Raw genomic sequence first — 15,943 nt, 5'->3', positions numbered from 1 at the left:
TTGAGGTGTGAACACTAATACCAACAATCATGTATATTTTGCATATTTAAAATCAAATTAGCTTAATTCTTTAGAATTAGACAGTCAGAGTTGTGTTTCCAGCAAGTGAAGTACAGCGCACACTCATTTGCTGATGGAGCATGTGCCCGATGGGGACTTGGCTGTGCAGAAGGAGCGAGGGAAACCACTGTGTGTAGGGACATCACTCACCTGTACAGCTGTAAACCTGCAGCTGGCTGTCCTGTTCCTTTGAAAGAGCAGCCCTAATGTTCCTTTTAAACCTTTATTAAACCTGTTGGGAAACTAAGCTTGTTTCATCTCCTGCCAGGATTACAGATGGTAACAGAGAGTTTGATGAGGCCATTTGAGACCAGCTGTAGCCTGGAAAAAACTTGAGACTTCCTTAAGTCAGATGGGCTCCAAGACTGTCCCAGACTTTTGCTTGCTAATTATCCATCCTGGAAATGACAGTTTTTGTTAAGTGTGCTTGTGAGCACTAAGACCCCTGCAGGCTATTCCAAGAACTCCCTGCTTGCCTTAAATGGGTGCAGCCACCTTCCCTTGGAAAGACCTCACTCCCTGGCAGTGAGTGTGGGAGCCAGGCTCACCTCTTCTCTGCTTCCATGTCATACCGCTTTCTTGCTCACTTTTGCCTGTCTGGGACACACAGCCTCCAGCAGAGGCATTAGCTACCTCCAGCAAGCTGAGAAAAGACAATTCCATAATGAACGAGGGTCATTTGCTAAGTGGGGGGTCCTGGAGCCCAGCCATAATTGTGCTTCTGCTTTATCTCAGCCTCACACCTGCTCATGTAATGGCTCAGCTGTGATCTGCTCCCTCCCCCTGTGCATGCTCTGCCCTTCTCCTCCTGGGGTATCCATCAATTCTCTGGCCCTGTTGCGGTCCCTCACCTTGCTGTCCTTGTCTGCAGCCTGTGAATGTCCACAAATTTGCCCTGGAATTGCAGGAGGGCCACTCGGCTGGCTCTACCAGACATGACTGCTAACCTGACTTCCATGTGCTAAGTAGCAAGTTTTTAAATGAAACTCTTCTATCCAAAATAACTTCTAGATGCAGCTTTCTTCAATTATGTTTCTTTAGAAAACTTAGTCACACGATAATGAGGTATATATTATTCCTGCCAGAAGGAACATGTGCAGCTCTTTTTTTCCCCTGCATGCATTCAGTACTGGTGAAAATGGCTGGATTGACAGTGTAGGCAATTAAGAGGGCTTTGAAATCCAGAGCAGATGGAATTTTATCCGATTTATATATGATCTTACTATAAATGTACCTTGCTGGATTCAAGCCAGTGAAACTCCTAATTCTGTGTTTTAACCTTTGGGGGATGTTACCCAGCCTTATGACAGTAAGACCAGTAACCACTTTGTGAAGGGTACATCTCTCTGATATAAGGATGCGGGGTAATGCGAGAGTTGAAAAAAGTCCCAGCTCAACCTCATGTGGCAAGTTCTCTGTTTGCTTTTTTTTCTTCCTTACAGCCCAGCAGGCTCTTGGCCACCTTAAATCTTTACCCTCAACAGATCTTCTTTTCAGGCAATACATACACTTCACATAGAGGTAAAAGTCCCTGTGCCTTGAACACATTTTCTCTTGAGACACAAATGTCAATAGGTTTGAATCATGGACCTGCTGTAATTAAAAACCACATAACTAGTTGTTTTTAAATGCAGTTGTTTTACTTAATTGATTTTGCCGCCAGGACTGAAGAGAATTAATTAAATAAATAAATGCACCTTCCTAGTGAATTACTAGAGGCAGCTGAATCTGTGTTGGTATCTAATTACTGCAAATGCTCCAGTTTGTTGTTAGCTATAGTTTTCTGTGGAAGGGGCTGGGAGAGAAGGGGTAGGGTGGTGTGGGAGGGGGCTCATTCCTTGGCAGCTGCAGGAGGGAACAGGCTGCTCCTTGTAGGATTTTTCTTCCTTTTCAGCAAAAAGAGTATTCGTTTAAGGTTTTGCATGAAGACTTTGCTTAGAAGGTCTTTATTCATATTTAATTGCTAGGTTGCTGCAGCTCCCATCTTTAATTACCTTTTAAAATCAGGTTATAAAAATGCACTGACATTCTTTCTTTTTTGTTACTGCATAAATTACAGGCTTCTCAACTGCTCACTTGAAATCAGTTGAGCCTGTGAGGAGGGTAGGACAGGTTCCGTTTGCTGACTTCTGGAAACCTCTGAGCTTGTGTTCACCTTGCCCTACAGAGCAGGACAAAAATCCTCAACTAGCATTAAATGAACTATGTGGCCTGAAGCCACATATATGTGTTGATCCTTCCTGTGAGGTGACTGACTGTGTGGAGGGGCCTGGCTCGTCAGCAAGGCTGAAATTGTACTACCATGCTCATAGTGTTTGCAGAGCCTGTGCTGCCTGGTGCTGCCAAGAGGGTCTCTAGCAGGATGCTATGTTATGCAGGGCAGATGGGCCTTAACCCTCTCCCTTTGCCTCATCCATATCTACCTTGGGTTTTGTTTCCTGGCCCTGTTCCTGGTAAACCCATTTCATCTGCAACTTTCCTTGTAGTCTAGTCCTGAATTTCTCAGCCAGAGCTTCTAATAATTTCCTCTCCATGCTCGCCAAGTGCTTTGCTGTCCCGGATTGGTGCTTTTTCTGAGTTGAGAGCACTGGTTACCTTTACAGAAGGTGTGATGTACAAAGTCCATCACATTAAACATGTTTTCAGGTCAAGTTGTCATGGTTGAAACAGTAATTTTTGTCCCCCTGCCCTGAATGCAGCCCTTAACCACTGCTCCCAGCCATGTGCTGGCTTTCACCAAGTAAGCTAGCTGCTGCTGCTGCTGTAATACACAGGAATACACACTGTCAGGTTTCAGGGGTGATGGTGGGTGGTATTAAATATCTGCAAAAGAAATACGTGCAAAGGAACAGCTGTTGGCTTCTGCACCCAGGATGCCGACCATAATCACTCCAAACAATTTTCAGGACAGCCTGAAGAAGCCTCTCACATACTGCCTGGCCACTTCAAGTCCAAGATGAAATGTGCTGCTGGGACTCTGTCACAGGTTTCCATAAGCAGAGTATCTCCAGGGCACTTGCGTGTTTGGAAGGCTTCACTCAGAGGCCAAACAATGACAAGGCTAAGAGAGAGGACAGAAGAAGGATGAAAGTGCTGAGTCTGCCCAGCTTTGGCACATGAACTTTCTGGCCTGTGGGCAGGGCTTTCCTGAGAACAACCTCTGTTACCCCAAGCTGATGCCTCTTTTTCTTCTCTTGGCAGATAAAAGAGCTCTTTATGAGTTTTGAGGACACTCCCTTGGGAGCAGCATCACTAGCCCAGGTACACAAAGCAGTGCTGCAGGATGGGAGAACGGTGGCAGTGAAAATCCAGCACCCCAAGGTCCAATCTCAGAGCTCCAAGGATATTTTGCTCATGGAGGTAAAACTACCTGTTGACTTCAACTTACAGAACAATTGCCATTGAAGTGTATGGGGACCATATTCACTCACAGTGTAAGCAGTTACAACAACACAAACCTGTGGCTTTGAAACCTCCACAGAGATCAATGCTGTCTTGCAGGATTAATACAGAAAATTGGTGAGGATTGCAGTGCTGGTGATTGTGTGGACGGAGAGACTGAACAACAGGGTAAGAGGGAAGGAGGGCAGAAGGAGAAGACAGGTAAAGATGAATGACATCATAGTAAGTCCATGTAAGATTCAAGAAATATAGAATGAGTCCTGAGGTCTATTTTCACCCTGTGTGCCATTAACTGGTCTCAGTTCTCTTGTAGTTAGGGCTGTGTGGCCAAGGAAAATCATTGTCCATGATTAGCATGTTTTTTTTCAATTAAATTCTACTGTGGATTCAACAGTGGATGAGATTGCTATCATTCAGTTTTGTTTCTAGATCAGCTCCTTAATGCTGATCTGATTCATGGTAGAAACAAAACCACTGAAATACACAGAGGGTCACCTAACAGGAGCAAAAACACAAATGAGGGATTCAGCTTGGAAAAAAGTTTCAATGCCTAGCTCCTCTTCCTCTCCTGAATGGTGAGTACCACTCTTATTTCCTAGTGCAGTGCTGTGACTTTTCCCAAACTTCTAAGTCTAGCCATGGAAAGGAGGAAATGGAGAAAAACTGCAGCACTGTACTGCATTGCGACAGGTAAAAATGCCAATGATATGGTATAGAACAGGAAATGGACATAGGGCTGAGGTGGAGGAGATGGGAAGGATTAGGTCTGGAAGTGGTAGCACTAAAGCTTTTTGCTCTCCTAATAAAGCATATATATATATATATATATATATGTCTGTATATACAGTAAGTACACATTAATTGGCAGACAGGTAGGTCCATGGTAGTAAAGAGGGGAAGCTTAAGCTGTGGAGTTCTGATGAGTGTTTGGAGGGTGTTCCTGATGCAGTAACACAGTTCTCCATCACAGAAGATCAGAAATCAAAGGTTCTGCCAGCAACCTCTCAGAGTACCACATAACTAAAGCTTCTCTAGGCAGTTAAAATACCCTGCTTTGAGCAATCCTGGCTAGTCTGCATAGAAGCACAGCTGGTTCCAGCTGGGCACATTAGTTTACAGCTGAGTATTTAATTTGGACTCATAGTGAAAGAAATTTTTGGGTTCCAAAGAGATGTTCCAATAGGATAGGGTCTGTCTGTTTCAGTGCTGGTTTGAGAACACAGAACATTTTGAACTGGCTTTGAGTCCAATTGTAGATTTGAATTTGATTCAGATCTTCTCCAGGACTCACTGCAATGGTCTGCCCAGTGAATTTGTTTCTGTGAGTCATCATGTCACAGCACTTCTCAGGGGGCTTATGACATCCTTCACTCCCTCCCAAAACAAGATGGCAGAAAAAGAGCAGTCAAGGATTAAGGATGAGCAGGTAATGAATGGGATCAGGGCAATAAGAGGATTCTGTGTGAATGCCCCAAAACCGGTCTTTACCTTGGGACATTTGCCCTTCTAATAGTGGATATCACAGAAACATACTTCCTCACACCATGTTGCTGTGTTTGCTGATTATACTGGTAAGAGACATTTAAACAAATTATTTTAGAATGATTCCTGTCTTTTCTGGCTTTAAACAATTCCTCCTGGGAAACTAGAAACTAAACCAGTTTATTTTCTTTTGGTAGTTTAGTACTTCTTGTACAGACAGTCTAGTTTATCATCCATGTTGTATATACACAGGTACTGGGACAGTAGCTCAGAAGTTGACACATGCAGTTTTGTTTTTAAAAGGTCTCTCTTGTGGAATCTTGGCTTACATGCATCATTGTATCCTTGTGTGGGACTGTTTTTATGTAGACTGCATTGAAAGCCATATCGCATGTGCTAATGTTCTGGTCCTTTAAGAATCAGACAGACATTGCAGCTTGGTAAAGAGGTTGATTTAAATATTGATGGAGATGGTCTTATTTAGAGACTGATGGGAAGTAATCTGAACAAGAAAAGGTAGCTGGAAAATTCCTAAATTCACTTGAGGCTTCATAGCATCAGTGCTGACTCTTTAAAAATCAGTACAGCATCTGATAAACCCAGAGAGTGATACGTCACTGCTCTCTATATATCAATAATTATTTCAAGACAATATGTTAGACAGATGTCAGAAAAGGGGTAGGTGAAATATTTGTTAGGGTGTCTCTGCTGATGGTCAAGTTGGCAAATTGATTGAAAAGAGTGTTTGAAGAAAGTGAAAAAAATGCATGAATTTTCTCATGTCAGACACCAGTGAAATAATCTTGGAGACCCTATGAGGTTTATGTTCATGTTCATGAAGATCACTGGTTACATTTCATTTGGGTGACATAAATTTAAAAGGATTTATGCTTCTAGATATAACAGTAAAAAATACAATTCAATAGTGTCTGGAACCTGGTGATTACATTTTTAAAGGAACATTGAGTTTGCAACTGACATTTAGATAAGAGAAGTTGAGATGGGGTGGAGAACAAGTGTTGTCACACAACTGAACAGGAGCGGTGATGGTTCATAATTTTTTTTTTTTGTCATAGCAGCTTCCTGTTTGTACTTTAAATGTTGATCCTGCAGTGCAGGAGTTCCCACCTTGGTGGTGGAGATCAAGAAAGGGAAACTGTGCACTAACACACACTTAAAAGCCTGTTTCTGTTTCCAGATAAATGTGCAGAACAGGTAAAATAAAGACAGCAAAGTTCATTCTATTTTTATGGGTCTTTTAATTGTTTTATCACTCAGTTAGTTTAAAACAGCCAAACAAATTAATTTCCTTAAGGTGTGGTCCAAATTGTCAGCTTGTGTAAATTTGTGGCTCTGGTGGAGAAACTGTCCCTTTGTTTGAACAGAAAGTGTACTTGGCTGCTGTGCAGCTTTGATTATGCCATCCAATTGTTTAATGTTTGATTCACTCACCCCTTAAATGTTGCTTCAATCTTCAACGAACCTTTTGGCTGGGTTTTTCAAGGTGCTGTGTCACTGAATATCTAATCCCTTTAAGAATAGCATTCCACGTGGTGGATATATGATATTTGGCAAATACCTCCTCAGCCTTGTAAGGATGGCTTTGCCTGATGCTGAAGAGCAATTTGCCCTCTGACCCCCACCAGAAGTGTTATTTCAAGATCTGTAGCCTACTGACTGTATCCAAACTCCACTGTCTTCTTTGAACTGCCCAGAGGATTTTCTGTCCTCAGCAGTGGAAGTAACATAGAGGTGACAAATCTTTAGATCTTCCTTGTCTACATTATCTGAAAGCTGTTCAAATGAAGCCAAAGAATGACTTGTAGAATTATAGGACTCAAAAGATAATTGCTCCAGGGCAACACCCTTGGTGAGATCTGGCCACATGGTCTCTTCTCCAGCGCTTTGTTCTCTTACTTCTAGGCAGCAGCCAGCTGACCTCCCTTTGACATGTATGCCATCATTTAACTCCTAGATGTGCCTTCCTCTGTGGAAGTATAGGCCAGAATTTGTGTCACATGACCAAGGCATGACACTGTGTTGTGTTGTGATACTGCAGGAACCGTAAAAGTACTTGGTTTTTTTATCTGTAAGTTGTATGTAATGATCCTATCAAAACAGCACTGTGTGTAGCTGTGTGACTTTGGAGCCAGGATGCAACTGATTGTTTCCTTGTTCTCAGGTTCTCCTCTTGGTTGTGAAGCAGATTTTTCCAGATTTTGAGTTCATGTGGCTGGTGGAAGAAGCTAAGAAGAATCTGCCCTTAGAGCTGGATTTCCTCCATGAAGGCAGAAATGCTGAGAAGGTTGCTCATATGCTCAAAAACTTTGACTTCCTGAAGGTGAGGAAACATATTTCTGTCTATGTATGTGCATTAATAGTCTCCCTTACTGCGTCTTATGCCCCTCATTCACCAAATGGAGGAACCATAAGGAGGGAGAATGGAGTTCAGCCACTCTGTGTTGTTCATCCTAGACAGCTCTGCTGATACAGACCAGAAAATGCTCTGAGGTGTTCTTTCTTCTTGTTTGTTTCCTACTGAATGCACTCTACTGGGTCAGGAGTGGTGGCTTGTGACCAGCAGTCTTTGGAGCCTGCTACTCATTTTCCCGTTTTTTTTTTTTCTGAATTTCATTTTTATTTTCTTTCTTAACTTGTTGAGAGACTGTGGATTTGCCATTCTTTGCTGAGCCATCTGATGGTACATTTTCTTGGGTTTTATCTCAGTTGAGGGCAAGAAATGGACATAGAAAAGCTAGACTGAAACTGACGATGTCAAGTAGTATTGAGGACACCTTGTATCTCAGGAAGAAGCATATTCACATGAGTCCTTCCTACTGCAAAAGAGCACATTCTCACTCTAGAGCTGGACATTTATCCTTCATACACAACCATGGCTAATGCATTCATGTTACCTTCATAGAGTAACCAAATTGCACCCATGTGTGGTCTTCCCCACTGATATTTTTTCCCTGTCTTCCCTGCCACACACTTAGGTCACTGACAAATGTCTCAAGTACAACTGGACATGTACACATCTCATTCTTGGAAAGACATAAGGTCACAGCTTGAAAGTCACACGTTCAGAAATCTTTTGCTGCCATACAAGAGACAACACAAGCCTCGAGTGTGTGCTTTCTGGAAACACACATAGTGCCATGGTTGCAGTCACTGATGTGATGGTGCTCATGGCACATACAAAAAGGCAGCAAAAAATGCACCCTGCTGTAGAACTTCCTGCATACACACTTCCAAATGAGCTTGTCAGCTCCTGTTTGTGGAGAAGTCCCAAGATAGAAGTGACAGAGGTCTGAAATAAGGTGAGTTTTTGTTAGGCTTTACAGGCTGATATATCCATTTTTCCTTGCTTCTTCCATGTAAGTGCTATAATTCCATGTTGCCTAATGCTAGCTTTGGAGCAGTCTTTTTGGAGCCCAGTGGCAGCAGTGGCTTTCCCACAGGCACAGATAGCTAAAAGCCACCACATGGAAGGCCAGAGGCCAATGGTTTTGCTGAGTGGGCGCTTACCAGAAGTGATGCACCTTAGAGAGTGTATCCATTGCAGCGGCAAGTAGCAATGGATTTACTGTGAAGTAAATCCCCATGGAGATGACCAATCACCTCCTTGCTGGGGTAAGGAGCTATCATGATACCAGTATGTGTAACAATAACAAATGACTTGAGATGACTAAATAATGGATCCTCCTGTCTGACCTGTCAATTCAGAGACGTGTTCATCACCTAAAAGCAACAGAAGAATTGGGCTCCTGTATCATAAATTTTCCTAAACATGCTAGAAAGCTGAGAAGCAGATTTTGTGCTGTGAACCTGTTTGAGCTTTTAAAGCCAGAGATAAATTATTTCCACACACAAGCATTAGAGCCAAACATCTGTGAGTAATTAAAAAAATCACTGAAGAATTTGGTTGTGATTGAGAGAGGCATCTTTGACAGCATGAATAGCGCTTTACAAGCCCACTGACTTGCCTGTGTAAATCCTGAGACAAGAATGAGTGTCATTGGAAGTGATCTAAGGGATCAGTGAGCTAGATGGGGTGGGGAACTGTTAGTTTTGGAGTTAGGAGGCTTTCTCACCAATCTAACTACAAAGAATGGGCATTCAGATGATCTGGGAAGGCTCTGAGTGTCTGAATCCCCCTTGCTCATAGTGGATCTATGGCATCAAAGTCTAAGCAATGTTCGCATGCAAAGTGTACTAGGAGTGTTGAATGGTGGGATTGAGGGACAATGAAATTGGTCAGCAAAGGAGCATTTGATCTAAAGTGGTACACACATGGGAAAGTAGAAGTGGTCTCTCTAGGACAAGAAAAGGAGGGAAGCAGATAGTTTGTAAGGGACTGGGATATTGTCAGTAGTTAAGAGCAACAAATGCTGCTTGTTCAGGAGCTATGAGCTCCAGTGGCTTGGCTGGTCATCCCCTAGTTTTGGTCAGTTGATGGACAACACCTCTTACTGCTTCGTGTCCTGCCCCAAGGTGCTGGTCCTGAGTTCATGGCTGAATCAGAAGGGTGAGGAGAGGTGACTGCACAGCTGGCTTACTATTTGCATGATCTAAAATTATTATCTCTTTATTGGAGCACAGTAATGGGAATGGACAGAGTTCCCTTATGTCTTTGCTAAAATGTACATGTGGAGCTTCACCTATGTGCAAAAGCAGATTTGGGCAGATTGAGGGTTTCGTCAGCACAGTAACATGAGGAATTTTGAAAGGGAGTTCAGCAAAATGACTCTTGACAATAGGAACTTTGGCATGGGAGGAATTTGTCTGGAGAGGGAGGCTGGAAAATGGGGAGCCAGCCTGAGCCTTTTGTCACTGCCTCCCTGGATGACACCAGATGTCTTCTCTGGTATCTCACTCAGCTTGATCTACCACAGCTTGAATGAAAATGCTTTGACATTTTGCACTCATTTCTGTGTTGTTGGCAATAAGATAGTTAAGGGTCCCAGGGTTTCTGTGACAGTCCCTTATTTGTGACACTCGATTTTTCTCCCAATTCAATTGCAGATGGTGTAAGTATGCAGGGTTTGTCATCTCAAAGGTGTTCATGTTCCAAGGGGCACTACGGAGATACAATTTATGACGATGGCTTGTAATTTTTAAAGCTGTCTAAGTGGGCCCTGTGCATAGCAAATGATGCAGTTCCTGTCTAAAGGAGCTGAATGGATGATTCAGAAACTTGTGATAGGTACTAGTTAAACAGCCCAGCTAGAGGAGCTGCAGAGCAGGTAAGAAAGGTATCTCAGACATCACTGGGAATGGGAGGAGGTTAGAATCCTGTAGAGCATGGTCAGAAATGTTGCATGAAATCAGATCCTACTGTAGTTGAATTGATGTATGATCCTTGTACACATTGCTGCTGTCCTGCAGAAGAGGCTGATAGATGGATTTACCTCCCTTGTGTTCATCAAAAAAGCCAAGTCCTCGCTTCAGCTGCTTCCATTTTTACTCCTTTTCTAAGATTTGTGTGATATATTCTCCTTCCTTTCCCAAGCTGTTGCCTGACCTAACCCATCTGTTTCTGTTTCAGGTCCCCAGGATCTACTGGGAGCTCTCAACAAGTCGTGTCCTTCTCATGGAGTTTATGGAAGGGGGACAAGTGAATGACAGGGCCTATATGGAGAGGAATGGCATCAACGTCAATGAGGTAGTTTCTCAGCTATCTCTGAATTGGACATGCTGAGCAATGCAAAACTGATTTTGACCTTGATTCAAAATGGAGGCTGACAGGAGAGGATGGGACGGGGCAGAAGAATAAGCACACACGGATGTGAACAGAGCAATCTGAGAGATCTTTGTTCTTGTGTACTTTGGAAAAGTACTTAACCGTTTTGAGGAACACTTTCCTGTAGGCTGCAGAGCTAGGGAGATGTTCAAGGAAACATAGTGAAAGACAGCCATGCTGTTACATTAAAGACACCCATAGTTTGTTCCAAGATGGAAGCTCCTGTTACCCTAAAGGAATAACTTCAGCTTCTGATTATTTTTATCTCATAGACTTTGATATTAAGAGAGATTTGAAAAGTTTTGTCTGTAGCAAAATGTGGTCAGTTCCATTCATCTGGACAAGTCAACTGGTCCAAAGTGAGAAAGTTGTTTCTTTGAGTAAGTTTATCTTACACTTCTGCTATAGGCTGAGATGAAATCTAGCCCACACACTCAGATAGAAGAGTGAATATTCCTCAAAGTTTGAGATAGTCAGAAGGGCTTGTTTTGATGCATTAACAGAAGGGCTCTTGAGCAATATGTACATTTTGATTTTGAGGTGGGCTTCCTCACAGATCTCAGACAGCAGATCCATTTTGAGATTGAGGTAGTTAGCATAATGTAGCTCCCTGGGATTTTCTTTGAATTTTCTCAGACTGCTGGAGGTAGCAAAGTTGTAGAGAAACAGCTAATTTCAGTTTTTCTAACTTGCAGAGGCTTTTGCTTGTGATAGGAGCAATGTAGATTGAAAGTTTCTGCTAATTTTTTTTGTTTATTTATGCCTTCGGGAAGGTTGTTTTGTGGTGACTTAGTGCAATATGTTCCATGCAGCAATGAAATCACGTACTTTCCTGAGTCTGAGATGGTCCCTAAATAACAGCTAAGAAGTAATTTTTAAAAAGTTGTCAACAGACTTGTACTACTGCGAAGTATAAGCTTCAGAGAGTTCCAGCCATCTGTCAGGTAGAGGATGTTCCTTAGCTGAGTGGTAGGACTGAATTTTCTTTCTTCCTTTTCTCTCCCCACTGGCTGAAATTAATGATTAACTTTTACTGATTGCCAACAAAACAAGGTAGAAAGGAGGGAATGCTGAGTTTGTCAGAATCATGTGATGGGAAAAGAGGTCTGTTATTATGGCCACAGTAAGATGAGGTAGGGGCAGTACACACCCCAGACTTCTCCTGAAGCAAGGTGCAGCACATGGGGACAAATATTGCCTAGGTTAATTATTGGCTGCTGCTGTTGTTGCCCTGGGGGTAAGGGACTGCATGGCATGGTGGAGTGATAAGCAAAAGGCAGCAGACACAGAAAGAGCATGAGGAGGGGGTGGCAGCCCAGGTTTCAAAACTATGACCTGGCTTATAATATGACAGCAATCTTGGCTTTCAAGAGATGCATTAGCTCCCTATAAATCACCCAAATATATTTATTTTATCAATCCCTCTATCATTTTACTCCATTTTGTTTTATGGTGTGGAGGAAGAGGAGTCTTCACTAAGCAGGATTTCTCTTTTGTGACAATGCAGCCTTGAAAAGCAAGCTGAGCCTCTCTCCTCTAAATGGAAAGGATCCCTGAGGTGAAAGCTCCCTTCAAACCAGGTTACTGACATTTACTTAATACTGTCTGTAGCAGGATTATCATTAAAGCTGCCCAAAAGCACATTAATCTCTCTGGATCCGTCCAATGCTGGATTGTAATGGCATTTAATCAGAGAAGGCTTTGATTTCTAAAGACAAGTGCAAACATTGAAATATCTGCCTGTGGAACAGTTACTTATTCATGTACAAGTGTACTTGTGCACTGTTGTGTAGCTGAGGAGGAACATGCAACTAGGATATTGACAGTGAAAGGGAAATCTTGAGAGGGGAGTTACTAAGAATGAGCTGGCAGGAATTTTAAGGGAAGACTAGAACATGGCAGGGCTAAGAAAGGGGCATATGGAAACTGGGCTCTTCCTATTTTTAACACAATAACGTTTGCAGATTTGGTTGGGAAGGTATATTTGGAAGAAGTAGAGCAGAAAAGAGAGAAAAATTAGACTGAGGGGCTCTCAAGGGGTTTGTAGCATACTGTGTACAGAAGGAAAGGAAGGGCAACAAGGCTACTTAGAGCATGGATTTTTGAAAATTCCAAATGGCACAAATGTTCCTTTTGCATCCATTCTGATTATACCTGATTCATTTAGAGAGATCTTATTTGTATACAAATCTTAACATTATCTTTAGTCTACTACATGAGTTCTCTGTGTCCTTTCTTGTGAGTTCTCTGCCTGTCTCTGCAGGGGCTACTGTATCAGCAGGCTCTAGGACATGTGGAGCTTCCAGATGTGCTCATGGCATGTGCTGTACTGCCTCAAACTAACCAGCCAGCTCAGGTAGCCAAGTGAAGAGTCCCCATGATCAGCCTGATGTGGATTTGAGTAAAGGAAAGGAAACAATGCCACCTACTTCAGCTCACTAAGAGCCTGGTCACAAGCCATGGTTGATTCAGAAGTCAAAAAACTGTTTTGTCCAGCTGAGAATTGAAAGCAAACAGCTAAGGTACTTAAGATGAGCTACTGTGCACAATTATTGCCATCTGTTACTTCGTCCTACTGTGGCTTTTTGCTTCTTTCTATTACTAAATCGGTTTTGCACTGAAACAGTATCTCTTAGCTTGATAAAGAGCCCAGTACCTTCCTGTATTTGACAGCTTTGCAACTTGAAATATGCTTTCAGTGTGGGATTTACCCTTCTGCCAAGAGTCAGGAGCTGTAATTTAAGTGGGATTTCCCAGTGTGGGATCTTTTTGTCAGGAGTGGAAACCTCTCATATCTCAAGTATTTGTGCTTATAACACTCAAGTGTTAGATGAATCGGAGCATGGAGAAGAACACTGTTTCAGGGAAAAATGGCTATTCTTGCTCTTTGCACTTACTGAGTTAGATTGGGGAGAGATTTCTTTGCATATTCTCCTACTTTTCATCTTGTCTGAAGCTTAGTGAAATTCACAAGGCACTGATAAGCAGGAATAGTGACCTCCAGTATTTTCAGCTTTTGAACTGTGCATAAACACCAGGTAAAAGAGTTAAATTACACACAGACCTGTTTCTTACGTAAAGTAGGTATTGAGCATCAATGTCAATCAATTGCTTAAGTCTCTACAAATGCTTTACATTAAATCCAAGGAAATACAACTGTGGTTAGAGCCAAGGGAAATGGTCATTTTGGGTCTGACAGAGATGCAAGAAACAATAAAAAATACAATGATTAGTCTTCTCTAGCTGTGTCCTTTTGAGAATCTGGACTAACTTGATGAGTTAGTGCCTCAGTTCCCTGGGTGGATGAGTCAGAGTATTTCTCCCCACTTACATGCCGTGGAAGATGGAGCATTGAGCATGAAAATAATTTCCTGATTCCCCAGCAGAGAGTACAGGGCATGCCAGGAGTGCATTCCAGGAGTCCTAAAAACTGTTCCTGTATCTTAATGACATCAGATGTGTTCAGACATCATCTTGATGTGATGCTAGATCACTGCATAGTAATAGTACTGCCTAATAGAGCACTTTTGATCCTTGCAACTGGATCACAGAGGACAGTGTGAAATTCAATCTCTTGTGTGACCACCCTAATCTACTATGGATAAGAGCCATTTCAGAGCAGAGGCAGAGAAGGCTTCAAATTGTGGCTATTCTCCATCCACACCCTTTGCTAATTTGACACCAGTTTAATTGGGCAGAATTGCCCTAGCAGGATTAAACAAAACCTTAGACGATGGCTGTAATAACAGCAATGAAAGCAAGCAAAAACCCAATACAGTCTTCAATCCAATTAACCTTCGATTAAGGTTCCAAAATCAATGCTATTATTTTGGCCGGAGGAGGTAATATTGAGCCCTGAGAAATGAGCTGCACAACGACCTTTACTTTTAATGAGATCAATAGAAGTTAGTGTCGCCATCTCTTAAAATAATTGGCAAATATTACAGCCAAATTAAGGCCAGAGACTAGTATCTGCTCCTGATCTAAAGAGACAGTCACAGATGGAGGTGGGATGAGAAGGGATGATGCACTATCAGGCAGTTTCATCTAGGACTCATCAGGGGCAAGCAGTGAGATCATCTCTACAGGACCATGACACAGTATTTTTTCTGTGCTTTTTTTCTTTATGTCAGTTAGAGGCATGGAGCCAGAACCACCCCAGCTTGCTCACAAGTCCAGATAACTCAGGCTGGTTTGTTACATTGCATTATATCATGCTACCCATGAGCATGATATATGCGCTTTTTACTGTAGGAGGCTTCTTCCAAACTCTTGTGTATTGGTGTTTTTAAAGACACTCATTTGTGATGAACTTTCTAGAGTTCTGTTACTGTCATGTTGCCCTGTCAGCAGGTGTGCTGATTTGTTGAGGGGAGAGTTGCATACAGGGTGACAGGTTGTCTAGGCTTTCAAAATGGATGACAGCAACATATTGTGGCTGTGTACATATACAAGAAGAAATATATCACTGCTGGTACCTGCACTGCAGCTTGGGATTCTCTGAGTTAGGTGACAGAAATGCGGTACATGTGCTTGTTAAAATATTTGGTACACTGGATATGATTCCATTAACTAGAAAAAGTGGGGATTAGTAGGGAAATTGCAAAGTGAGTAAGAAACTCATAGAGGCAATGGTGGAGAGAAGTTACCATAGTAGAGTTTTGTGAGATTTGCTCTTCAAACAGATCTCATTTAACAAACTGGTGATGACCTCAACACAAACAGAATTGTGTCAAGGAGATTGTTGATAAAACTAAGCTGAGAGGTCTGACACTGTAGAGGAAGACCAGAGTAGCAATAGCATTTGTTGGCCTTGAGGACTGAAGCGGTAGAAAGGGATGAAAAGAAGCAATGTCAAGTGAAAAATCATGTGCTTGAAAACTAATGAGAAGAGTTTCTTAAATATATTGAGAGTTTGTCAGAGGAAAGTGCCATATTAGAATTAACTTTAGGATGTAAGTCACAGGATGTGTGTCTTTCCTATGCAGTGCAACTGCAAAAGGCAGGTGAACTCCTAGGACACACCAGGCAAAAGAGCATCCTGTAAAAAATGGGGCATATTTCTGCTGATTTATTATGCTGATTATTATCTGACTGGTGGACACAGTGGGGTAGTAAATACTGGAGAGGAACAGAACTAGTTAAACTCTGGGATTATGCTAGCTAAGGAAATTATTTAAAATGAGCATCATTAAAGCTAGGCTGGGATTCAGGGGAAACATTCTGACCATCTAAAGGGTAAATTTTTGGAACAGC

The 15,943-nt window shown here is 42.2% G+C and overlaps 1 protein-coding gene across 6 annotated transcripts in view; it reads left to right on the top strand.

Annotated features, from left to right (window-relative positions):
- ADCK1 (aarF domain containing kinase 1) overlaps positions 1–15,943 on the top strand; it is a 72,239-nt gene that overhangs the window by 45,179 nt on the left and 11,117 nt on the right. For 5 of the 6 annotated variants that reach the window (XM_083864025.1, XM_083864027.1, XM_083864026.1 and 2 more), the window contains 3 exons: positions 3,262–3,420; positions 7,127–7,285; positions 10,493–10,609. In XM_083864025.1, coding sequence (XP_083720151.1) covers positions 3,262–3,420; positions 7,127–7,285; positions 10,493–10,609 — 435 coding nt within the window. The remainder of the gene's footprint in view (positions 1–3,261; positions 3,421–7,126; positions 7,286–10,492; positions 10,610–15,943) is intronic. The other variant, XM_083864028.1, reaches the window with a different exon arrangement.

The sequence above is a fragment of the Zosterops lateralis genome, assembly GCF_965231275.1.
Source record: "Zosterops lateralis genome assembly, chromosome: 6".
NCBI classification, from domain to species: Eukaryota; Metazoa; Chordata; class Aves; order Passeriformes; family Zosteropidae; genus Zosterops; species Zosterops lateralis.
The sequence above is the reverse complement of the archived record's forward strand: the minus strand, read 5'-3'. Positions and strand labels throughout refer to the sequence as shown.